Source organism: Triticum aestivum, chromosome 2B (genome assembly GCF_018294505.1).
Source record: "Triticum aestivum cultivar Chinese Spring chromosome 2B, IWGSC CS RefSeq v2.1, whole genome shotgun sequence".
Taxonomy (NCBI): domain Eukaryota; kingdom Viridiplantae; phylum Streptophyta; class Magnoliopsida; order Poales; family Poaceae; genus Triticum; species Triticum aestivum.
In genome coordinates, this window is record NC_057798.1 from 448,868,001 (window position 1) to 448,894,271 (window position 26,271).

Consider the following 26,271-nt stretch of genomic DNA (forward strand, 5'->3'; position numbering starts at 1 on the left):
TTCTAGCTTGTTCTGTAATTTAGATTGGATGTGTTTTTCCTACCTATTGTACGAAAAAGAAAAGAAGAATAGAATTAGATCAGGTACAGACTGTTTTGAGCCAAGGAAACGGTCAAGCTCAACCGACTGAAAACTTGGCGTGCATCGACCACCTCCGTGACTGCCCGATCAACTGTTGATCGTGTGACGCGCATCAACCCCGCAACATATACGAGCTTTGCAATGTGGGTCATGTTGTGCTCGGTTACTTTCGTAACATGTCTATGTTGCGAACCAACAAGGTCGAGGGGAGAGCGGCGGCCGTTGGATCCCGCTGCGACAATGACATGGGTCCCCAGGGGCGAGGACAACACAACCACATTGGGCACATTGGTTGTGATCTACGGCGGCGGCCTCGACATCCCACACCCTTTCTCCTTATTTTCTTCAAATCGGGAGGGCCCGAGATAGCAGGCAATGGCGGCGGGCGATAGATCTTGGTCATCCGGCGGCGCGATCCCTTGCTCCACAGGTTTCTGGGGTGCGGTTGACGGGGTCGTCGTGGCGTGCTATTGGTGAAAACGTCACTTGCGAGGAGGCATGAGGAGAGGAGCCAGCGGCGAAGGGAGTTGCTGCGGTTACAACATACCACACGTTGCAACGGTCGAAAATGTTTTGAAGGTTGCAATCGCGAGTGCAACATGACCTATATTGCAAACCCTCGAGTGCAACATGGCTCATGTTGCAAACAACATGTCACAACTAAATGCTAACGCGGCCCAACAAGCGCAACATGGATCATATTTTTTTTTGGGTGCAAGCAAACCCCAAAGCGCATGTCTCATGTTACAAAATTCCTAGAGCAACATTATTTTTCTCAGAGTACTTAAAATGAGACCAACCCAAAGGGTTAACCTTCGTTGATTTTTTTTATAGGAGAAACACCGCGAGCGAGAGCCGAGGCTCGAACGCGTACGGGCTGGGAGCTGGCTGGCCAACGGGTCGACGCCCCCGGGAGCAACATTATTGATGTTGTCAATTCCGGAGCGGCTAACGCGGCACAGATCGATGGCTGTTGCGCGACGGATCCAACTGCTGTGGAGCGGCCTATCCGATCCGCTCTTCACCTGACCGACGCTTAGCATGAATGCATGATCGTGATTCCATTTCAATCATAGGTAAAGCCCTTGCAAATCACGGGAGGTATATTTTCCCCCGACAAAGCGACATAAATAGTACTACTCCCTTGGATGCATAATTTATATCGATCGGTCTCCATTACTCCTTGAAGATGCCGAAGGTAAGATTTGAGACGGAGATGCCGCCGTCGATGAGCAGGTTGTGGCCGCTCACGTAGCGCGCGTCGTCGCTGGCGAGAAAGAGCACGGCGGTGGCGATGTCCTTGACCCGCAGTCCCACGCCCTTGAGGTTAGCAAAGGACTCCATGGCCATCTCGAACGCCTCGCCGTCCAGCCCAACGTAGCCCGTGGCCAGCGGCGTGGCAGCCGCCGCCGGGGAGATGCAGTTGACGCGGATCCCATGCTGGCCAAGCTCCGTCGCCGCGTTCTCCGTCAGCCCGACCAGGGCGCGCTTGGCGCACGTGTACGCATGCGACGCCACGCCGCCCACCGCCGACGCCAGGCTCGACGTCCCGATGATGCAGCCTTGCCGCGCGGGCACCATGACCCGCGCCGCGTGCTTGGTACCCAGGAAGGGGCCCACGAGGTTGACGGCCAGCACGCGCTCGAAGTCCTCCTTGGTGCTGTCCCGTATGCTGTGGCACGCCGCGCCGCCGATGCCGGCGTTGTTGAACATGATGTCCAGCTTCCCGAACCTGGCGACGGCGTGGTTGACGGCCGCCACGACGTCCTCCTCGCTGGTCACGTCGCACCGCACGTAGCTGGAGGCCGCCGGGCCGAGCTCCGCACAGAGGCGCGCGCCGAGGTCGTCCTGGATGTCGGCGAGGACGACGCTGGCCCCGTGCTGCACGAACAGCCGCGCCGTGCACTCGCCGATGCCGCTCGCGCCGCCGGTGATCAGCGCCACCTTGCCGTCCAGCCTGCAATGTACGCACATGACAAATTAACCTTCGCTTTCACGTAAGGCATAAGTGCGCCAATTACATGCATACATAGCAAGTATCTACACGGTATAAAAACAGGAAAAAGTAATTTCAAAAGAAAAAACAGGAAAAGGTAGGCAACGTCTCGTACTTCCTTGCAGCTGCAGGAACGACATTGGAGCTGCTTGCCATGGGAGCTAACCTTGATTAACTTGTACTAGTATACTACCCTGCCGTGACACAAAGCCCTCGTGACTCGTTTTATAGTACTAGGCTTGTGGAGCCGCGCCACTGATTAAACGTGTTTAATTTAGCACTAAACGGGCATCTCCAGGGTTCGATATTCGCCTCCCGAAAGTGCCGGGGAGCCTTGGACGTAGCGGAACTGTGAAGTGGCTCGTGCAACACGGACAACCATCGCCGACCATTGTCCCGAATAAGTCGCTCGCCGTCGTTTTTTCCTGTAATATCCACCGGGCGTTTCTATACTGTTGCTTTTTGTTCGCCGGAAGACTGAGTTTCGAGTGGGCCGGCCAGCCGGCCGGATATGTATATGCGCGTGCATTGGCATATGCGTGCGTACTTTTCTGGTCAGCGGAAGATGATGGGCGCGACGAAACGGCCATTAGGCTACGCACCACGTACGTGTCGGGCTACAGTTGTAGATAGCTCATTTTTCTTTACTACCCATAATAGAAGTAATTTCGGCAGTGACATAAGGTCTAACTCAGTAATTTTGCTTATGTGACAATGATTTAATGAGAAAGATGAATTGAGTAACATAACTACTTACTCGTACTATGACTAACATCACACATATCAAGACAAGATGAATCTGTAAGCTAATAATGAAGTGTTGCATGATACTATCTCCATGTGAGTAACATAGCTGACGGGTCTTTTAAACTTGGACGGAGGTAGTACCTCACTGTGAAGATAGTAATATACTCCCTCCGTTTTTTTAATTTGCATACAAGATTTGGTCAAAGTCAAACTGTGCAAAGTTTGATCAACTTTGTAAAACAACATCTACAATACTAAAGCTATATGACATGAAAATTAATTTCATGATGCATCTAACAATATTTATTTCATATTGTGAATCTTGATAATTTTTTTCTATAAACTTAGTCAAAGTTAACAAAGTTTGACTTTAATCAAATCTTATATGCAGACTAAAAAGAAACGGAGGGAGTAGACTAATAACATATGCATGCTATTCCATGTAGATAGCTAATTTTTTAGGGGTCTAGATAGCTACTTTATTGTTTGTGAGTGACTCAAAATGAGGCCCTGTTTGGTTCATAAGTCCTAGGACTTTTCTAGTCCCAACTAAAAAGTCCCTAGTCCCTAAAAAGTCTCTCCCTGTTTGTTTCCAGGGACTAAAAAGTTCCTAGTCCCTCCCTAGAGGTTATTAAATGACCATGTTATCCTTATTATATAGAAAAATTATAACCAAGCAACACCATGGGACGGCGGAGCAATGGCTGCAGGGAGGGGCATTGTTGGAAAAGTCCCAAAAAGTCCCGGAAAAGACTCTCCTTGAGAGTCTTCTTCATTTAGTCCAAAAAAGCAACTTTTAGTCCCTAGTAGTCCCTTCTGTTTGGTTAAAAAGTCTCTAAAAGGTTTTTTTTCTAGTCCCTACATCAAAAAGTCCCTGAAAACAAACACCCCCTGAATAATCCAACTGTCCGGCTAGATATGCGCAGTTGACATATACAGGCAGCCGGCGGCTGCTTGTCAAAGTTCTTGGCGGCAAGTTAGCTGCTTCACTGTGACACTGACTAGGACATCGAGACACATGCGACTGACCATCCAGGCATTATCGCGTGGAATCTCGGACCACACCCCTTTGCTTGTTGACTCTGGTGAGGCAACGCACATGGGGAATAAGAATACCTTCTCTTTCGAATTAGCGTGGTTTGAAAGATAAGGCTTTTTTGATCTTATAGCCAGGGAATGCCAAAGATTTAGGAGGAAGGACTTCAATTGCGAGATGGCAGAATAAGATACGACACTTGCGAAGTTTCTTGCGTGGATGGGCTAAGCATCTCAGTGGGATTTATAAGGTTGAAAAGGAAAGACTCCTTTCCCTCATTCAGACCTTAGATGTAAAAGCCGAGTCCACGGTCCTAGATTCAATGGAACTTCATGTTAAATTAGATGCGGAGATGAGGTTGAAAGAGCTCCTGCGGGAAGAAGAATTGAAGTGGGCATTGTGGGCGAAGGTTCGCAAAGTGGTCTAGGGGGGACGCCAACACTCAATTCTTTCATATAATCGCCAACAACAAGCATAGAAAGAAAAGGATCTTTCAGCTTGAGCAAGACGAAGTGACGATTGTAGGACAGGAGAACTTAAAATTATACATCACTAATTATTATAAGCAGCTTTTTGGGCCTCCGGAGGATAATTTCGTATCTCTAGATGAGTCGCGGAATGAAGATGTCCCTCAGCTTGCTTCCGATGAGAACGATATTTTAACTGCCCCGTTCTCGGAGAAAGAGGTGTTTGAAGCTATTTCTGAGATAAAGAATAATAAAGCACCGGGGCCGGATGGATTTCCAGCAGAGTTTTATAAAAGGTGCTGGCATATCATCAAAGGGGATTTGCTCCCGATGTTCCAGGATTTATTCGCTGGTCAGCTTCAACTGTTTCACCTGAATTTTGGAACCATTACTTTGCTCCCTAAGAAAACAGAGGCGGTACGAATTGAGCAGTTCATGCCCATCTGTCTTCTGAATGTAAGTTTCAAAATTTTCACCAAGGTTGGGACAAATAGACTCACGCAGATTGCGCCTTCTGTGGTGCAGCCGTTCCAAACTGCTTTCATGCCGGATAGAAACATCCTTAAAGGGGTGGTGGTCCTGCATGAAACGCTCCATGAAATCCATATGAAAAAACTACATGGGGTAGTTTTCAAAGTGGATTTCGAAAAAGCGTACGACAAAGTCAAATGGTCATTCCTCCAACAAGCGTTGAGGATGAAAGGTTTTGATCAAGCCTGGAGACAACAGGTAGAATCTTTCAGTAAAATTGAAGTGTTGGAATTAAAGTGAATGATGATATAGGTCGATATTTCCAAACACATAAGGGCTTGAGACAAGGAGATCCAATGTCACCTATTCTGTTCAACATTGTAGTTGACATGTTGACGATTCTAATAGGAAGGGCTAATGATGCTGGCCAAGTAGGTAGTTTGGTACCTCATCTAGTTGATGGAGGTTTATCTGTCCTACAGTACGCAGATGATACTATCATCTTTATGGAGCATGACTTGGCGAAAGCGAGAAACATGAAGCTGGTGTTATGCTTATTTGAACAATTAACCGGACTAAAAATAAATTTCCACAAGAGCGAATTGTTCTGTTTTGGAAGAGCCAATGAGGAACAAGAGGCGTATAAGCAATTGTTCGGTTGTGAATTGGGGGCTTTACCTTTCACGTATTTAGGTATACCCATTCATCATCGTAAGCTAACAAATAGCGAATGGAAGTGCATTGAGGATCGGTTTAAGAAGAAATTGGGATGCTGGAAGGGCAAACTGATGTCGTATGGAGGCCGTTTAATTCTTATTAATTCGGTTCTCACAAGTATGCCCATGTTTTTCTTGTATTTTTTCGAGGTTCTAGTGGGAGTTCAGAAAAGACTTGATTTCTATCGATCCCATTTTTTCTGGCAAAGTGATGAGCTGAAGAGGAAGTATAGACTAGCTAAATGGGACATTATTTATCGACCGAAGGACCAAGGGGGTCTAGGTATCGAAAATCTTGAGGTGAAGAACAAATGTCTCCTTAGCAAATGGTTGTATAAGCTTTCTCGAGAGACCGAGGCCACATGGGCACAGATTCTGCGTAATAAGTACCTTCAATCCAAAACTCTATCGTAGGTGACAGTGAGGCCGACAGATTCACCTTTCTGGAAAGGACTCATGAGAGTTAAATCGGTCTTTTTTAATCGGACCAAGGTTGTTGTCGGTAACGGTACTTCTACGAGATTCTGGGAGGATACCTGGCTAGGGGACTCGCCTCTCGCGCTTCAATATCCTTCTCTCTATAGTATTGTTCAACGGAGAGATGCAACCGTTGAGTCAGTATGTCAGTCCACGCCTCTAAATATCAGCTTCAGGAGAGCGTTAGCCGGTAACCGTTGGGAAGTTTGACTCCATCTTGTGAGAAGATTGATGGAAGTTCAACTCTCTCAACGTCCGGATCAGTTGTGTTGGAAGCTTACTAGGAATGGAGAATTTACGGTTAAATCCATGTATCTGGATGTTATTACTTCTAGTGCTATTCCTACTTCGAAACATGTTTGGCATGTCAAAGTTCCCTTGAGAGTTAAAGTGTTTATGTGGTTTGTACACAAACAAGTCATTTTAACTAAGGATAACTTGATTAAACGCAACTGGACTGGTTCATCTAGATGTAGCTTTTGTGACAGGGATGAAACAATCAAACACCTCTTTCTCGAGTGTCCTTTGGCAAAGATTCTTTGGAAATCAGTGAACATAGCCTTCATTATTACTCCTCCGAATAATATTAACACGTTATTTGGGACGTGATTGGATGGGATTGAGCCCCAAACAGCGAGACACATTGGCGTAGGAGTATGTGCTTTATTATGGGCTATCTGGAATTGCAGAAATGATTTGGTCTTTAACAGAACAACGAATACTCATTTTTTGCAGGTTGTCTTCCGAGTCACTGCGTTGATCCGTATGTGGTTGTTACTCATTCTGACGGAGGCCAGTGAGCGTTTGGTTACTGAATCTATCCGATGAGAGATGGTAGCACGGGATATTTTCAGCCATTTTGGATGACGGTCATGTAATAGGATAGGCAATTAGTTTTCCCATCTCTCTTTTGCCAGCCAGTTGTGACTTCTATTTTTGTTCCTTAGCTCTTTGTGAGCACCTTTTGTTCCAGACTTTAAGATATTTCTCGAAACTTTTTGCTTGCTAATAAAGGTCGCCATATGCATCACTCTGATGCAGAGACCGGGGATGTCCCCCTTTTCTAAAAACAAAAAACATGCGACTAACCGTCACCACATCAGTCGGTTGACAGTTTTGCCATCCTTCATATGGGTGAAGATTGATCTGCCCTCGTTGGCAGTTTTCTGGGCTTGGATGTGAAGGCCTGCGCGGCTCCGGTACCGGATTTGGCCCGGCAATGCGAGTGGTACAGGCTGCTGATTTTTTTTTGATAACTGAGGTAACGAGTGCTGATGGGGAATTCCCTATTTGACGCATTTTGCGTCAAAATGTCGAGGCGCCGCGCACCCCTCGACTCGATTTGAGCCGGCCCTTTTATTTCCTCTTCGTTGCCCCCTTCCTCCCTCGTGTGACACGCCACGTTCGTTCCTACCTCCATAGAGAAGCTTTCCTCCCTCATGCATGGATCCCCTTCTCTTCCCTCGTGCGACGGCTGCTTCACCTGCTTCTTCCTCCCGGGATCCTTCTCCGGCAAGAGACCACCCGCCTCGTAAGCAGCCGTCGGGCCTCTCTCCTCCCTATTCATCTGCCTCATGGCATCAGATCTAGCTGACGTCGTCGCGTTGATGTTTATTAGCAGGTGGCCAATGTCTCCGGCGTCGACTCGTCTAGGGTTCCGTCAAGGTCGGCGTCGTCTAGGTCCCCTTCAAGCTTCGTCAAGCTCGGCATCCACAAGGTAATGCCCCAATTTTCCCCATTCTGTTTCTTTATCTCTATGTTGTACCGCGCGACCGAGGCGTTTTTGTTCATTTTAGCGTTGGTCCACTGTTGCTAGGGTTCTGAGATTAGATGATTCCGGGATCTGTTTGTATGATTCCGAGTTTTAGACAATGTGATTGTGTTCAGAGATTTGGATTCATGGTATGATTCTGCATGATGATGATTCAGAGTATGATTCAGTATGATTTAGATAAATGGGATTTTTGTTTGTTTGTTGATTCTGCATGATGGGGTTTGTGTAGCATGATGCAGACATTTTCTTGTGTTGTTAATATGTTCTGTTAGTTTTCTGGATTTTGTAGCAGCATCATGGAGTAGTTCTGGAGACTTGTTAGCATGTATTTCGTCGAGAGCACGCACTTATCAACATTTAGGCAACACATGTTATAATCTGGTGTCTTGTTAGCATGTATTTAGTACACACTCTTAGGTTTGCACCTAAGAGTGTTCTGGTGCTCTAGGAAATTTGCTCTGCTGTTCTAGGAGCACTTCTACCGAAGAGAGTTTGCACACTATTTTGTTAAATTCTACCTTGCTTGCACACCCTCTGTAAGAATTTGTGTGTATGTCCTGGTTGCAGCCCTTGGAAGATTTTGTGTGTCGCACAAGTTCTGCTATGTCATGAACTCATCACCATCTAGTTGCATTATAACACTATCCCTTTTTCTTCTAATTAGTTAGGACGCAGTTTAGTCAAACCCAATTGTTCTGTCAAATCAAATTGGCTTAGGATTGTACCTGGATTTTATCAGTATTCAGTAATATGTGTTGGTACTTGGTAGGAAATGACATCTGCTTCTCTCTTTTTTTTACAGCTTATGAAGCCTGAATTGTTGTTAGTTGTGGCCTTTGCGAGGAGAATGTTAGCTAGCAATGATTTTGTAGTATCTTGTCATTCATCTAACATACTTCTGTACCAATTTTTTTGCAAGTATTATCCAGGAAAATGTTTGTTTAATAATGTTCCTTTAATAAATGTTCTCTTAATAAATATTCTTAAAAAATGTCCGACAAATCAAAAAATGTTTCTACATATATTTTAAAAATGTTCTCAGAAGGAATTTTTTTAAAAAAAATAATGTTTACTGAGGCATGTTCCCAAAATATTGTTCGCAAATTAATTTTAGAAAATAATGTTCCCTAGGAATGTTCTTTGAATATTGTTCCAATAATTTTAATATTGTTCGCAAAAAATGTTCTTTGAATAATATTCCGTGAAAAATGTTCCCTGAATAACTGCTCTCTGAATAAATGCTTTCTGAAATAATTATTACTGAATAGTGTTCCTTGAAAATTGTTTTGTAAATAATATGCCTTGAAAAATGTTCCCTGATTAATATTCCCTAAAAAAGTTCCATTGGCATAAAAAAAATAATGCCCCCAAATAATGTTCTATTGGCATAAAAAATAATGTTCCCTGAGTAATGTTCCTAAAAAAATTGCTTAACGTTTAAAAAATAGTCTTGCAACATTGTTGAGGGAACAAAAAATTACATTATTAAGGGAACATCGTTCTATGAAGATTTCTTTGGGAACATCGATGAGGGAACATTATTTAGAGAACAATATTAAAGGAACATTATTTAGGGAACATTATTGGGGGAACAAAAAAGTGGAACATTTATTTGGGGAACATTACTAAAGGGACATTCTTGTAGGAACATTATTGGGGGAACAAGTGATATTCTGTAAAAAAAATTATAATTGAATAATTTTTGCTGCATAATGTTCCTTGGGGTCGAGAAAATTTCCTTGAATAAAATAATGGTCCTTGAATAATGTTCCCTCAATAATGTTCTCCGTAAAATAAAAAAAATGTTCTTCTAATTAAATATTGATAACTGTATAATGTTTTCCAGAATGATGTTCCCTAAATAATGTTCCTTGGAAAATGTTGGCACAAGAAACAAACCTATTGAAGATCCAACAAATATTGTCACACCTATTGAAGATCCTTTGCTAGTTCAAGCACTCGAACTGCATGAAGCACATACCAGTAAGTTTTCGAAACCAGAAACTTCAACTTGGCAACAACGTGTGAACAAATCTTTCAAATCTGGGACACTAGTAATTCAACAACAGCAAAAAAAGGCAAGTAAGCAGGTCCTCTTTTCGGACGGAATAGAGAATGATTTTTACCAAACATTGGTTGGACTTCTTCCCAAGTTAACTTACATGTATGTAGAAAAAGCATATGAAATTTATATGATATGTTCTACATGATTCAAACATAAACAATTTTTTATGCTGTCCATGCTATTTCTCATGATTTATGTTTTACTTTTATTCATGTTGTTCTTCTGCCATGAACAGCTGAAGGATATTCGAGATTGAAGGAGTTTGGTGGATCCGAAAACTATAACTGTATCATTAAAGATTGGTGGTTGCATAAATCCTCGGGTTGTTGACTGTTTTTCAAAACTAAAGAATAAAGACCAGCTGAACCGAGGAAGAAAAGGCCTCCTACCTAACAGCGAATTAGTAGAGCACATCGACATTCGTTTCCTCAGTTTTCGTTTTCACTTCATCGACATTTTCCTTTTCTTAATTATCAACCATTTTCCAGGAAACAAACATGCAGGAGAAGCTAATGAACCAAATGCTAAATCATTCAGATCCTGCAAACAAACTAATCTTACAGAAAAGTAATGTTGGCTTCTTTATTGAATGCTTCCTTGGTAAGATAAGTTCTTTTGTACAAAATGCTCTTATAGATTTTTCTTTTTCAAAGAGGTTAGACTAATAGCGTGTTCATTTCCACAATTCCCTAGGTAAAATTTCCTGTATTCAAGGAAACAACGGGTTTTAATCGTTGCTAACTTCAGAGCCAATTTTTTTTATATCATGAACCCGTACTACAGTGGCGATACATTTCTACCAACAATTAGTGCAATTACCTACAACTTCACGGTTTTGTTCGCTGCTACGTATGGAAATACTAGTTCTTTGAACATAGGAAATTTTGAATCAAGATTTGTACCAGCTACCAAGGTCAATTTCAAGTTGGGTTTCCATGGAACTCTCCCCTTTTACAAGATTTGTACCAGCCAGCATCAACTTCTTGGTTCTTTCTCCTAAAAAACAGATTAAAAGTATTTTTAAATTCACAATAATTTCCATTAGTAACTTTCAAGGACAATGAAATTCAGCTTCTTTCCTGCAGAGACATGTAAGTTCTCTATTTATTTTCTCCCAAAGACAGAAGCGAGATGTTACTTCCTTAGAGCATCTTTTTTGTACTGAATAGTGAAATTAACTTCTTCTAATACCACATTTGTTTCAACAGGGTTTCAACATATTCAAGTGAAGCTTTGAATGCCAATCATTATTTGATCTGAATATGAAGTCAACTTAGGTAACTTCGTCATTGGCAGTTCCTCCTATAACAGGGTTCACCCAAAGAATCGCAATTATCAAATGTTTGCACCTGTTTATTTTTGTTGCAAGGATTGTGTATTTACAATAACATATTTCCCCTTTCTATTCTGAAGGGTCTCATTAATGCTGTCAACGTCAAGGGAAATTGCACTGCAAGATTCAACTCAAAGGAATACTTCTGCAGGGAAAATGTTTCATTAATGATACCATTTTTTGTTTTTATCTTGATGCCCCAATGATAGTTTCTTGTAACACCTTGATCTATAAAGAAAGTCCGAAAACAGCAGAAACAGTTGTGTAAACAAGCTCTAAGCCATGTACACTTTTTTCCATACAATTTTCATCACTGACTTTGATCAAGCTCTAAGCTTTACATCATGTTCAGAAGCAGTTGTAAAGAAGCTTCAGCCAGCACATGTTTAATTTGTAAAATAAACTCTACTTTTTTAACAACTGTTTTAGAAACATAGTTACCACTTTATGACTGTTTTAGACGTACCACTTTTGTAAAATAAAGTGAAATTTTCATCTAATTTAGACTTAAAAACAGTTGAATCAGTTCAAACACTACATGGGCAGAGAAATTGGAACCTGCTACTGATTTGTTTGAGAAACAGTACAAACAGTTCAATCATTATTTAGTTCACAGCGGGAAACAACAGAAACATCAAACAGTGAAATAGTAGGAACAACGACACATTTCAAAACCCGCGAAATAGTGAAACGCGCGTGGCGCGGCCCAGGAAGCCCGTCAACCACCTGCTCTGTGCGAAGCCAAACCTAGTTGACGCAGAATGCGTCACATAGGACGTCACTGCTGATGGTTCTGCCGACAATGTTTTGCGGCCGATTTGCCCACGACACAAGATCACAGCCATGTATCCCATTCATTCGGTGGGCCACATCCGTCGATCACGACTGCCTTGTGATTTTCGAGCGCAAAACATCGTTTGAACAGTACTTCCATACGTACATACTAGCAAAAGGAACCCGTGCATTGCAACGAAACAAAAAAAATCATAATCGTCAATTGTCATGATCATATTTTGCTGCATCACCGAGATACACTATCGCTCTCAATTTCGTTAAATCATGAATTTTGTTAAACTCGTGAACATTATTCAAATTCATGAACACTTTTAAAAAAAATCGAAATTTTTTAAAATCAAAAATATTTTTTAAATTCATGAACACTTTATACTATTTGCAAGATTTTTTAAAAAAATTGTGACATTTTTTTTAACAATTTTCTTGAATCGGCGAACATTTCTAGAATGGGCGAACATTTTTTTGGAAATTGGTGGGACAAATTTTGAAATTCATGAACATTGTTTTGATTTAACAAATATAATTTTAGTTAACGAACATTTGTTGAAATGCATGATCATTTTTTGAATCAGCAAACATTTTATGAATGAATAAACTATTTTGTAAGTCACGAACAGTTTCTGAATTATTAGGAAAATTTTCCATTCATGATTTTTTTTTCAATTGGCAATTTTTTTTCCATTTTCATTAACATTTTTTAGTACATGAATTTTTTAAAATCATGAATATTTTTTGATTTCTAGAACATTTGTTTTCCAAATTTCAAACATTTCATGGATAAGAAACATTTTTAAAAAATTACGAATATTTTCTGAATCCACAAACATTTTATGATTTATAAAATATTTATTTCGAAATTCTCATTTTATTTATTTTTTTGAATTTTTTAAGTCCCAAATTATTTAAAGTAGCAAAAAATACGAAAAAATAAAAGTAAGATAAAAATAATGAAGGAAATTTTAAAAATAGGTAAAACAGACATGGCCCGGCCAAAATGGGCACTCTGCATCTTCCCCCAGCGTGCAAAGCGCAGTATAGGAGGCCCCTACTGCATGGGCCGGCCTAGGCGAAGGATTCCCTTTGTGAAACATTTTTTATCCCTTATAGGTGGCATTAGTGGGTAATATTTTTCAACTTTTGGGGCAATTTCCGTGATGTACCGTAAGAAGTAAAAACTTTTTATTATTACTAGCAACAGGGCCTGTGCGTTGTAACGGGAGAAAAAAATATCACACATCCTTAGCCCAATATGCACGGCTCAAGACTTCTCAGATCCATGTCCTCTGTTTCCACACGCACCCTGCCCATGTCGCTTCTTGCCCTCCTTCCCGCTCTCGCCAACGGTTACCACGGTATTGCGGCATATCAGTTATGGATAAATGAATATGCAATGAGCGAAATACTAATTTTTTTGACTTGAAGCAGAAGATGAACTGCACATAAAAATATCCAAATTAGCCAGGCAAAGTACAGAGGAGAACTCACGCGCCCTGCCAGCCGCCGCCCCCTCCTCCACAAAAAGAGCTAGGGCTTTTGCCTCTCGCCGGTGCCGCCGCAGATCCGCTCCTCTCCGGTGGTCCTAGGGCCATGGGGCGCGGTGGATCTCGGAAAGGGCCGGTGGGAGGGCTCCGTGTTTAGTTGTTTCTTTCATTTTTGCTAGGGTTGTGTCCTGCTCAGGAAGACGAAACGGCGGCGGCTCCCTGAAGATGGAATAATGGTCTCCCCGCCTAGACCCCGTTCCGTCGGTGCGTCTAGCACCGTTGGTGGGCGTGTGGAGGTGTGTCTCCGGCGAATCTATTTTTGGTGGATTTGCCCGGATCTCGCTGTTGTTCGTCTACGTTCGTGTGTCTTCGAGTTGGATCTTTCTGATCTACGTTATTCTTCATCTGCGACGGTTGTTGTTCTGATGCGCTGGTCGTACTGGGCCTTAGCACGACGACTTCCCGACTGTCTACTACAACAAGTTGTGCCCGACTCCGGCGATGGAGGGGCGGTGACGGCGGCGCGCCTTCGGCTTGCTTCAAGGGGTGTTTGTTTCCAGGGACTTTTTTGTGTAGGGACTAAAAAAAGTCCCTCCTAGAGACTTTTTTAGCAAACGAAAGGGACTTTTTAGGGACTAAACTAGGCATTTGGGACTAAATGAAGAAGACTCTCAAGGAGAGTCTTTTTTGGGACTTTTTGAGACTTTTCCAACAATGCCCCTCCATGCATCCATTGGCCCGCCACCCCATGGTGTTGTTTGATTGTTATTTTTCTATATACTAAGGGCAACATGATCATTTGATAACCTCTAGGAAAGGACTAGGGACTTTTTAGTCTCTGGAAACAAACAGGGAGGGACTTTTTAGGGACTATGGACTTTTTAGTTGGGACTAGAAAAAGTCCTAGGACTTATGAACCAAACAGGGCCTCTGTGCTTGTAGTCGTCGCTAGGTGGTCTACGGATCTGGATGTAATTTTTATTATTTCTGATATTCGCCGTACTGTCATGATTGAAGATGAATAGATCGAAAAAATTTCTCGTAAAAAAAGAGAGTAGAGAAACCTTGTGATAAAACACCGATAATTGAGAGTGGATGATGTGGGTTGCAGTTATAGGTTCATCATATACCTTAGCACTGCAAACTTTAGAATGGAGCTGCATAGTGGACTCCTACCGAGTCCAGTTTTATAGTGTAGCCCAAAGTGAGCAATGTAGCTAAAACAGTGTCACTCTCATTATTTTTAAATCGGGATGTTATGTTTATAATAGGTCGTTCGGTCTGGAATTGGAATATTGTCAAGGATTACTCTCTATATCAACTGAACTTACAATCCAGAAATAAAATATTATAGACAATAAATAAATAGAAGTAAATTATGTTATATGTTGACTTGATGCTATTGTCCATGTAGGCAAATATACACTATATATGCACAGAAGATTAGCAAGCCTAGTCTTAATTTGTACATGTCAACTGTAAGTCTTGTTTGTCTAAAAAAAACTGTAAGTTCTTGTAGGTAGAATCCAGCCAACCGTTTTTAGAGCCTAGTTCTTCAATCAATTGTCAATAAAAAAATCGCAAAAAAAGTCAATAAATTTGTAAATCATACAGTATCACTAAGAAAAAGATAATTCTGCAGTTACTCAATGTCATCTGATAAATAAAAAATGAGGAATTATGTTGACAATGCATCTAATTGGGTCGAGTGTCAGATATAATGTAGTAGTGGAGGGGGCGCATTCCCCTCACCTTGACCATCCTGATTATTGTCTTTATTTGTAGGGTTTTTCTTAAACCACTTATTCAAAATTACTTCAGCAAAGCAATATGAAGTAGAAACTACAACAAATAATCAATGAAGGAACTTACGGCGTTGAATCTGACAAGTACAACGCAGAAAGTAGAATAATAACCTGATAAATGCATGCAAAGTTGGTGCTGCCCCCATATGTATTGTGCATAAGAGAAACATAGAAAGTGGCTAGGACAAGTGAAGTTGGCTGACAGGGTAAAAGAAGCTAGGTTTTCAAGATCTGAAGAAGCACCCAGGCTAGGCCGCTCGACAGCCAGCGGGGGAATTAATGACAATGTGAAGTTAAGAATCGCAGACAGAACTCATGGTCCAGCTCAAGGGGATAAGGAGAGAAAGTTGCCAGCGATGCTGGATATGGCCTTTGCGGTTTCCTCAAGGAGTCAGAGCGGAGGTCTATCTCCCCTCTTTATGTAGTCAAAACTTTCAGATATGAAAATTCTTAAACAACATTATCACATTGTTCGCACACGAACATGTCACCTTATACCTCCAACATCGAGGGTGATGCACTGCAGCTCACGTCCAAGGAGACCCGTTCGGAAGCGCGGTATGCAAACAATCCGGCGTGCGCTTTTGTAGACCCGGAGCCCCACACGCCCGAGAGGGACCCCGTCTGGGCACGCGGCGGCTATGGGCTGGTCTAGGTCGACCTGATCACCCCTAGCGCCTTGAAGTTCGCCGCCCTGCAACAAGAAGAATGAACGGAGAACGAGGAAGAAAAAGAACTAGGGTTAAGAAGAAAAGATAAAAGATAAAAAGTGGTATATGATTTGATCGATTATGTGTTGTTCAATCGTCCATCATCCATTAGATATATAAGAGGCGGATGGACTTCCCATACAAGAAAAGGACTCAAAATCACGTCTAAATTATGTCCAAATCTTTTCAAAATTAACCGAACTCGGATTTAGGTATGTTTGGAACATCAGTTCGGTTTTTAGGCCCCACAGACTAAAAACAGCCTCCGATGAAGATGAGCCCAAAAGCAAATTTGACCGTCTCGACGAGACGAACAACTTTTGTGTTGAACAGTTTTCGATTTGATGCCATGTTGAGGGACGAATCTCTCACGCAAACAGCCGATTAATGGCGCTACCCATCACACATGTGTGTGGTGGGGCGCGCCATATTTTGCCTCCTGGCAGGGCTGTATTTCGATGGCTATTTTTTTGCACAAGAACTCGGATTAGGATGAATTTTATAACAAAATCGACCGATTCAACGAGACACGCAACTTTTGTGTTGAAACATTTTCCATCGGAGGCAATCTTAATTGAGTTTTGTGCCATTCTTTAATATGGTGTCAACATAAGCATCTATGAACTTGTCATAACTATTGTATAAGAGCTCCGTTTTAGACCATGTTCATATCCATCTCGATCTTCTTAAAGAGAGCCATCCGGAGGTGACCTCCAATCATAAGTTTGAATTAGTCTTGATATAACTTAAAGCTAGTCTCTATGATTGTGCCACTTTTGAGTGTCAACACACATGGCTTCCAACAGAATCATTGGAAAAATGTACACATTCTGAATCGGGTAGGAGAATAAGTTTCATAAAATCGTATATTCATAAAATTGTTTTGTTTTTGTGATGAGATCATTTTGTGGACAGACTCATAAGTCATGATACGACCTCGGTGTTATGTTTTACAAATTTCCAAATTTCTGAGACATGCATGTATGTATGGGCTTGAACAAACGTATCTACCCTGATCTAATCTGGACCAAAGGAAAGAGAGCATGCACATAGCTCATTCTGCAAAAAAAAAATGATCTATAGAAGTACATACGCAAACCATGGATCTTAGCAAGAGCAGCAACCTGAAAATATTGCATGACCTTAGAAAAGAGACCATGCACACCCTCCGTATGCAGGAAACGACTATAAGAACTTGCAAGTATATGTACAAAATTAGTTTGTTCCACTTTCTTACTGCACCAATAAATGAATCGACTTCTTGCGGTAACCACTAACATTTCACGAATTTATCTCTTTGTTTGATAACCAACTATCATCATGTCCATAACTTCAATATTTTATTAGAGTTCAAAACATTGATTAATGCAACATCAGAATAGAGCAGGTGCTCATTATCAGTTGATCATGGGAAATATTTGTGCCGAACACTCATATCATAAAGTCAGAACAACATGCCCAGTTGTATGTCATCTCACTTGTAAAACCATAAATCTTGCTATTGACCTCCCCTGCCTACAAAATTAAATGAATTGGATAACAAAACTGATGCTATTTCATGTGAATAGCATGGGAAAATTAATCATCAAGCAGCTTTATTCCTGAGCATGAACCCAGTATTGCAGTCTCATATTGTCACCAGAATGGTAAACTTTACAAATCGCATTAGGAAAGTGACATGGTAATTTACCTAACATGGCAAGAGGTCAAGAAAATGCGGTTTCTAACTGAATCATCAGCTCTCACGGCTTGTTATCCACATCCTTTACAAAACCCCAAAAATTATAGTATTTTGAAATATGATGCCCAAGAAAAATCATGTATCAGATGGTTGCATCCGATTCCCATCAAACTGAGGCCTTTGTCCTATCAAAAGAAAAGGAGTTTTGTGATTCATTAATTTATGCACCAAGTATAATCAAAATAGGAATACTGATGCGGAGCATCCCACGGTCACCCCCATGGAAATTACATCACCACCACAAACACGAGGCGAACCAATGATAGGAGCCCGCGCACGCGCCATCGAAACCGAGGTTACCTCTTTCCTCTTCGAGCTTCCTTTGAGTTCACGTGAGAAATGACTTCTACCTCAAATGGAGACTTTGTGCATGCTTAGGTACGAGGGAGAAGACCATGGAGAAGCAAGGAATGATCCTCAAGTTCACACGGAGCCACAAGAGGAAGGAGGAGAAGGAGGAACACCCAACTGCGGAAGACCGGAGACCTACTAAACACCTCGGGTACCCAGACAAGCGCGCACTGGGTGCCCGGACTTGCGGCCGCGGGGTGGCGAAGCCCTGGTCACCCCGGGTGCCCGACCTTCTACCTTCGGGTGCCCGGCCCCTATACCCCGGGTGCCCGGATCCCCCATGGGTGCAACCTCGTGTAACACCCACGATGCGGCTATATCTCCCACGTGTCGAAGCACGACTTAGAGGCATAACCGCATGGTGGTTTTGTCGCAAGAAGGGTCATCTTCACACAATCCCATGTAATGAACAAGAATGGGATAAAGAGTTGTCTTACAACCGCCACTTCACACAATGAACATATAATTCATACATCATTCAGACTACACACATAGTCCAACTACGGACGAAGCCAAAAGAAAAGAAGATAACCTAACTGCTAGATCCCCGATCGTCCCAACTAGGCTCCACTACTGATCATCAGCAAACGAAACATAGTAACGACCAAGGTCTTCATCGAACTCCCATCTGAGGTCGGTTGCATCACCTGCACTGGTATCATCGGCACCTGCAACTGTTATGATAGTATCTGGTGAGTCACGAGCACTCAGCAATCTCAAAACCCGTGAGATCAAGACTATTTAAGCTTATGGGAAAGGAAAGGGTAATGAGGTGGAGTTGCAGCAAGCACTAAGCAAATATGGTGGCTAACATACGCAAATAAGAGCGAGAAGAGAAGCAACGGAACGGTCGAGAAGCTAGAAGTGATCAAGAAGTGATCCTGAACTCCTACTTACGTCAAACATAACCCAAAACCGTGTTCACTTCCCGGACTCCGCCGAAAAGAGACCATCACGGCTACACAGGTGGTTGATGCGTTTTAATTAAGTCAAGTGTCAAGTTCTCTACAACCGGACATTAACAAATTCCCATCTGCCACATAACCGCGGGCATGGCTTTCGAAAGTTTAAAGCCTGCAGGGGTGTCCCAACTTAGCCCATCATAAGCTCTCACGGTCAATGAAGGATATTCCTTCTCCCAGGAAGACCCGATCAGACTCGGAATCCCGGTTACAAGACATTTCGACAATGGTAAAACAAGACCAGCAAAGCCGCCCGATGTGCCGACAAATCCCGATAGGAGCTGCACATATCTCGTTCTCAGGGCAACACCGTATGAGATTAGCTATGAGTAAAACCAGTCCTCAAGTTTCCCCAAGGTGGCCCCGCAGGCAGCTCAGTTCGGACCAACACTCGAAGGAGCACTGGCCCGGGGGGGGGGGGGGGGTTAAAATAAAGATGACCCTTGAGTCTGCAGAACCCAAGGGAAAAAGGCTTAGGTGGCAAATGTTAAAACCAAGGTCGGGCCTTGCTGGAGGAGTTTTATTCAAAGCAAACTGTCAAGGGGGTCCCATAAATCACCCAACCGTGTAAGGAACGCAAAATCAAGGAACATAACACCGGTATGACGGAAACTAGGGGCGGCAAGAGTGGAACAAAACACCAGGCATAAGGCCGAGTCTTCCACCCTTTACCAAGTATATCGATGCATTAATTAAATAAGAGATATTGTGATATCCCAACATAATCCTGTCCGTCATGGAGCAATCTTCAACTTCACCTACAACTAACAACGCTATAAGAGGGGCTGAGCAAAGCGGTAACATAGCCAAGCAATGGTTTGCTAGGAAGGGTGAAAAAGGTTAGAGGCTGACATGGCAATTTGGGAGGCTTGATAAACAAGTGATGGGTAGCGCAACATAGCGATAGAACGAAGCAACTAGCAAGCAAAGATAGAAGTGATATCGAGGGTAATGGTCATCTTGCCTGAGATCCCGCAAGGAAGAAGAACGAGTCCATGAAGAAGACAAATGAACGTAGTCGAACGAATCCTCACAACTCCGGAACAAAACCGAAGCTAACGAGAGAAGCAAACCGGAAAGAAGCATACAACATGGTAAACACACAAGCATTATCATGGCATGATGCACAATCAAGTATGATGCATGTCTGGTTTAAAGAGGCATGGCATGGCAAAGTGCAACAAACAATACTACAAGTTAAGTGAAGCTCAATATGCAACGAGTTGCATATTGACAAAACACCACATTGACATATTTAGTTTAATCTTGTTTAAGCTACCAAACAATATTAAATATTGTTAAACGTGGCAAGAGGTGAAGCATAATTAAACTACCTATCTAGGCAAGTTTAAGTGAGGCCGGAAACAAGAAATAACAATTCCGGTAAATCCCCACATGTCAATTAGCAATTTAATGCAACAACAATTTTAAGCATTTAAATGTTGTTATCATGATGCGGATGACATGTGCAAGTTTTATGCAATTTTTATGAAAATGTTGACATGAAGATGATAAGGAGCATTTGGTCACCATGGCGGAACGAAACGGGTGCCACGGCAACGAATCCGAAAATGATGTCACAACAACATATCGGTTCCGGTAGCTCATGGGGATACCGGTGCAAAAGAAGTGGGCGTGAGCATGTCATGCAAGGATGGTGGGGTGCTCCCGGATTCCGGGTTCCCACGAGACGGCGGCATGGCAAACGAGGAACGTGCAAAGACCTCTCTCGGACACGGTGCAAACACGAGCATCTCATACAACACACAAGCATTCGTTCACGGGCGATCATCTCGGGGTTATACCTTTGAAGCGTGCATTTTTGGGGCGGATCGAGTTCGCTACGATGTAGAGGAAGTAGTCATTCTCGTGACGGTAGTGGAAGTAGTGGTTCACGGACGTCGTGGAAGTAGTCGTTCACGGCGACGGTAGTGGAAGTAGTGGTACACGTTGTCTTGTCGAATCAACGGCGGCGGTAGTTGTACACTTGACGGTCTTCGACGACGGTAGTGGTACATCTTGTAGTGGAACTTGGACGTAGTGGTACATGTTTCATAGAGGAACTTGACGCCCACGGGGTCGACGGTAGAGGTACTTGACGCTTGCGGTGTGTTGCTTGGGGGCAACCAGGGTACTTGGCAGGTTCCCCACGAAGATGCATCGATGGCGCTCGAAGGCAGCAGCGAGGAGGCGAACGAGGCCACTGGGACTCGAGCGACGAGTGGCGTGCGGCTGCTGGCGAATGGGATCCACGCTGACGGGGTCAACGCGGGCTTGCGCGTGGCCTCCAGCGGGACTTGGAAAATGATTCAGAAGCAAGGCAGCAGCGGCACTGCTCCTGCGGCTTGGCGGGTGGCCTGTGATGGAGGTCAACTCAGATGGGGACGGACCACCGGAGTCAGATCCGGTCGTGATCTCGCCTGATCTTGGGACGAACAACGGAGGGGGTGGACTTGGAACTCCGGACGACAACGCGACTGGAGCACGGGGAGGCGAAGGAGGCGTCGAGGCAGGGGCGACGGGAGCCGGCAGGGACACGGGGTCACGCGCTCGATGCGGTGTTGGGAGGTCGGCGGCGCGGTCGTGGGAGATGGATCTGGCGCTGACGAGGCTGCGACACAAAGGAGGAGGTGTAGCGCAGGGCAGGGGTGACGCTCGTTTGGGCGAAGGCGAGGCGAGGAGGAGGTCGGGGATGGGTCGTCGAGGCTGGATCCAGGGTGGAGGCGCACAGGAGGAGGCTCGAGGCGCGCTGGAGGTAGTGGTGCTCACGGGTGCAAGGCGGTCGGGACTCGCCGGCCGGAGGGGCGACAGGGCATGGCTTCGGGCGCCATGGAAGGCAAGGCGTGGGGCATGTGTGAAGTGGCAGCGCTGGAGGAATCGAGAGGGAGAGGGGATCGATAGGTGCATGCTAGGTTAAAACAGGGAGCTGGCTGGGCTTTGGGCTTAGTGGCCGGCTGGGCTTCAGGCTCTCTCTCTCTCTCTCACTCTAAAGAAAAATAAAACAAAACATAAATAAGAAAGAAAAGAAAGAGAGGTTAGGGGAAGAAGTTGGACACGCGGATAATTTTCCCGAACTCACAAAAATGTGCTTGTTCCGAGAAAATAGAAAAGGCCATGATTGTAAGATTTAAATTCAAACTCATTTGATTTAAATTCAAATGATTTGAATAGGAAGTGAGGGTTGGGAAGGTCCAAAAAATGTTCGGATTTTTGGTGGAGCTCCGGAATATGATGAAAGAATATATGGCAAGGTTGGAGACCAAGAATTAAGATAACAAAGGCATTGGGATAATTTGCAAGTGTGTTATGGTGATTTCCAAATTAAAGAAATATTTAATATAGCTCCCTAATATTGGGAGGATATGTTATTAAGAGAAGTCACCCTTCCCTCGATTTAAATAGATCAACCATCTATGCAATTTATTAGTTGAGTTGCGATGCAAAGATTAATGACATGATGGCATGATGACATGATGCAATGCAAAAATAAAAGAGCAAGCACAAAAGAAACACACGGTGATCACGAAAATATGGAAGTCTTCTGAAGCGTCGGTCTTGGGGCGTTACAACACTCCACCACTACAAGAGGATCTCGTCCCGAGATCTAGGATGGCACCGGAGAGAAACGGAAGAGGAAGAGAAGAGGTAAAACTAAGTTGCTTCTTCGATAAATGAGTGAAACCAAAGAACCTTGAGAGGTTGAAAAGTTGAAAGAAAGAACATAACAGAGTTGAACACAAATGAGAGCACTGTAGTAGAAAAATAGAAACAAGGAACACCATTTGAACCTTGGAGGTTGCAAAGCTATGAATGACGAGTACAATGGACAAGAAGGAATTAGAACCACTCTGGTTGAAACAAGATAAGAATGAGTAAGAATGATATAATTTTGGCAGCACTTCGACTGTAAATGGAAGGAATTGAACAAGAACTTTAGAAGATGGGATGATACTTGATGAAATCAACAACACACTGCCTCCGGAACTATTGAAAGAATGGCACAAGGGGTAAGAAGGATTTCAGACAACAGTCCTGTTGAAAAGAGAGGCAAAACTTGATATGATGAAAGAACTTGAATGGGAACACAACACTCCGGTTAAATGGATAAGCAAGAAAAAGAACATGATCTTTACAAAACGAGGTGATGGGTGAAGAGAGCAACATCACAATGCCTCTAGAACGAAAGAATAGAAGCTAGATTGTTGGGAAGAAAAGAACGAAGAAGAAAATGCCAACTTCTACCACAAATGAGCTTGGAAAGCACCCTTCTCAGAAGGTTATAATGGAGTTGTTAGAAAAACCAACAACGAAACGAATAAGCTTGTAGTGGGCTTATGGAATACATCTCAAGACTATGAGGTGACAACCGGCCACTAATGGAAATCATTGATTTGATTGAGAGCACCGAAGAGATGAAAAACTTTTCCACCAAGATGATAGAGAGATAACTTGGATCATTGATAAACACCATAATAGTAACATTCCTTAGGGAAGGCTTAAGGTGAAATATAACCCAAGATACTCCAACAAAGAAATTGCTGGGTTGAAAAGATCTCATGATCGAAGAGAAAAATGATGGTTTTTAAAATATCTCATTCTTGACAACTTGTGAATCATGAAACATGAAGGAAATTGTCAAGAGTGACATAACACCACCTCAAAAGATAAGGTAGAAAGAATTGCACTTTGGAATGCAAGATGAATAATACTTGAGCTCCTCAAAACAAAACATGTGTTGAGCACTATGTTAGTTTTGAGTATAGCTTGGCAGATCATCACCTCGAGAGAAGTCTTGAAGAACAAATGAAGAATGAAAGAATCCTTGACGAACCACCATGTAGAGCCTCCATGGAGAACTCCGGTAAAGAAAAGATGAAACACTAGAACCGAGATTTACTTCATCATGAACAATCTCTGGAAGAAAAGAATTGAATCACCTTGAGGAAATAGGAATAAGATTTATTATATGCTTATCCTTCATCAAATTAAATTGATGACAAGCAATGGATTTGGCATACTACTTATTCTCGTAGAAAGGATTAAGAGAGATATAGCGTAAACTTGAGAAGGTCTTCAACAAACCGGCGGTAGGACTGGAAAGAACAAATGAATTGATATGATAACCAAGGAAGAGAACTCTTGAACGAACCACCGTAAGAATTGAAAATGAAAGTAGCAAAGTCACAATTTACGAGAAGAATTGGAAAACGAATGAAGATACTTGAGGGGATTTAGATACATGAGAACGAAGAGATCACGAGCTGACTAGAACGATGCACCGGAAGAATTCGAGGACGAGAGCTGAAAGCTGAGACTAAGTAATATTCATAAATGATGGCCTTCAGATGATCGAGAAAGGAAAGAAACTCCTTAAATGCGTCGGATGGGTGAAAAGAATTCTCACAATCGAAAAAAATTATGAGGATGGCATGAAGCTAGAACCACGAATCTTCAAGAGAATGGACAAGATTTAAGAGAAACTCTTCTTCGGTCTTCAAAGCTGAGAATGACGACGAGAACCACCAAAATTGTTGAGACACTTCGGGAGAATGAAAAAAAAACAAAGAGGTTGAGCCAACAATGAAAAACAATTTGAAAGAAATCTTGGAGAAGGCATGTGACTGATGGGATCCATTCTTACGTCACACTTGAAAAGAATTTGGAATAGTTTCGGAATAATTAGAAGAGTCTGGTAAGATCCTGAGAAAAGACATGTGGGTTAAGGCCCACTCAAAAGAAAACACCGTTGAACAATTTTAAAAAAAAGATTGCACCGGTTGAATTAAATGGCTTGAATGGGATAGCAACCTCCAGATAGCTTGAACGGATTAAGAATGGAAACACAAATCTTCTGAGATATCTTGAGCACTCCGGATATGAACTGGGCAAGGTGAATACATAAGAGAGCCTTGGATAAGAAATTCACATGGGAAGATATGTGAACCAAAAGGAAGAGATATGATCAACATCGAAACTTGAAATTAATCCACCAAAAAAGAATACGAGAATGAAGAATGATGAACTTGAAGCTCCGTTAGTATCTTCCAGAGAATCACTGGATAAGAACACTGACGGAAAAGAATGGAGAGTCTTCCCATCAATAAAATGGATACCCGATTAAGAAATCTGAGTCCTTGAAGAAAAGGGTGGGAGGGCGGGAAAAACAAAGGCAACTTGGGGCAGATGGAATGGATACCATTGAGAAAACTTAGAATTGATCTTGCGAATGTTGAAATGTTTGGATCCACTTGAAGAGAAGCACACCGGTCGGAAAGAATTGACATGACAATCTCGATGATCAAGAAGGATTAGTATTTACATAGCAATATGAGAGCACCATTTAGGGAAGGTATGGATTCAACATTTGACTTCGAAGCAACTTGAATAACACAAAGAAAACAAAAGAAAGGATTTGGCTTGCAGAATAAGCCGGAACAAACGTATGATAGAGATCCCGTCCGAAGTTTTCATGGTGGGACCCACACGGGCTCAATCGTACAGCACCATCATGTACAAGGCAGTGCACATGACATACGAAGTGTCCCCGAACCAGCATAGCCAAGGGTTCTTTAAGACACAACGAGACCACTGTAAAAACGACCGTGGATAGGCATGTTGGAAATATGCCCTAGAGGCAATAATAAAAGGATTATTATTATATTTCCTTGTTCATGATAATTGTCTTTTATTCATGCTATAATTGTATTATCCGGAAATCGTAATACACGTGTGAATACTTAGACCACAACATGTCCCTAGTGAGCCTCTAGTTGACTAGCTCGTTGATCAACAGATAGTCATGGTTTCCTGACTATGGACATTGGATGTCATTGATAACGGGATCACATCATTAGGAGAATGATGTGATGGACAAGACCCAATCCTAAGCATAGCACAAAGATCGTGTAGTTCGTTTGCTAGAGCTTTTCCAATGTCAAGTATCTTTTCCTTAGACCATGAGATCGTATAACTCCCGGATATCGTAGGAGTGCTTTGGGTGTACCAAACGTCACAACGTAACTGGGTGACTATAAAGGTGCACTACAGGTATCTCCGAAAGTGTCTGTTGGGTTGACACGGATCGAGACTGGGATTTGTCACTCCGTATGACGGAGAGGTATCTCTGGGCCCACTCGGTAATGCATCATCATAATGAGCTCAAAGTGACCAAGTGTCTGGTCACAGGATCATGCATTACGGTACGAGTAAAGTGACTTGCCGGTAACGAGATTGAACGGGGTATTGGGATACCGACGATCGAAT

The 26,271-nt window shown here is 42.8% G+C and overlaps 1 protein-coding gene and 1 long non-coding RNA gene across 14 annotated transcripts; one reads left to right on the plus strand and one right to left on the minus strand.

Annotated features, from left to right (window-relative positions):
• Nucleotides 1-1,143: 1,143 nt before the first annotated feature.
• LOC123041362 (momilactone A synthase) lies at nt 1,144-2,266 on the minus strand. The gene is made up of 2 exons (XM_044463987.1): nt 2,193-2,266; nt 1,144-2,038 (listed from the first exon to the last, which is right to left on the minus strand). Exons 1-2 carry the CDS (start codon nt 2,231-2,233, stop codon nt 1,258-1,260), a joined length of 822 nt encoding a protein of 273 aa, XP_044319922.1. The 5' UTR covers nt 2,234-2,266; the 3' UTR covers nt 1,144-1,257.
• A 5,039-nt stretch (nt 2,267-7,305) lies between these two features.
• On the plus strand, nt 7,306-11,420 carry LOC123045371 (uncharacterized). Of its 13 annotated transcripts, XR_006421370.1 has the most exons (5): nt 7,307-7,522; nt 7,613-7,708; nt 9,612-9,748; nt 10,066-11,107; nt 11,244-11,420. It is a non-coding gene; the product is annotated as an uncharacterized lncRNA (long non-coding RNA). The 13 variants fall into 13 exon arrangements; XR_006421373.1 differs by having other exon boundaries at nt 7,306-7,532; nt 7,610-7,708; nt 8,568-11,107; XR_006421372.1 differs by having other exon boundaries at nt 7,306-7,532; nt 8,568-11,107.
• The last annotated feature ends 14,851 nt before the right edge of the window (nt 11,421-26,271 follow it).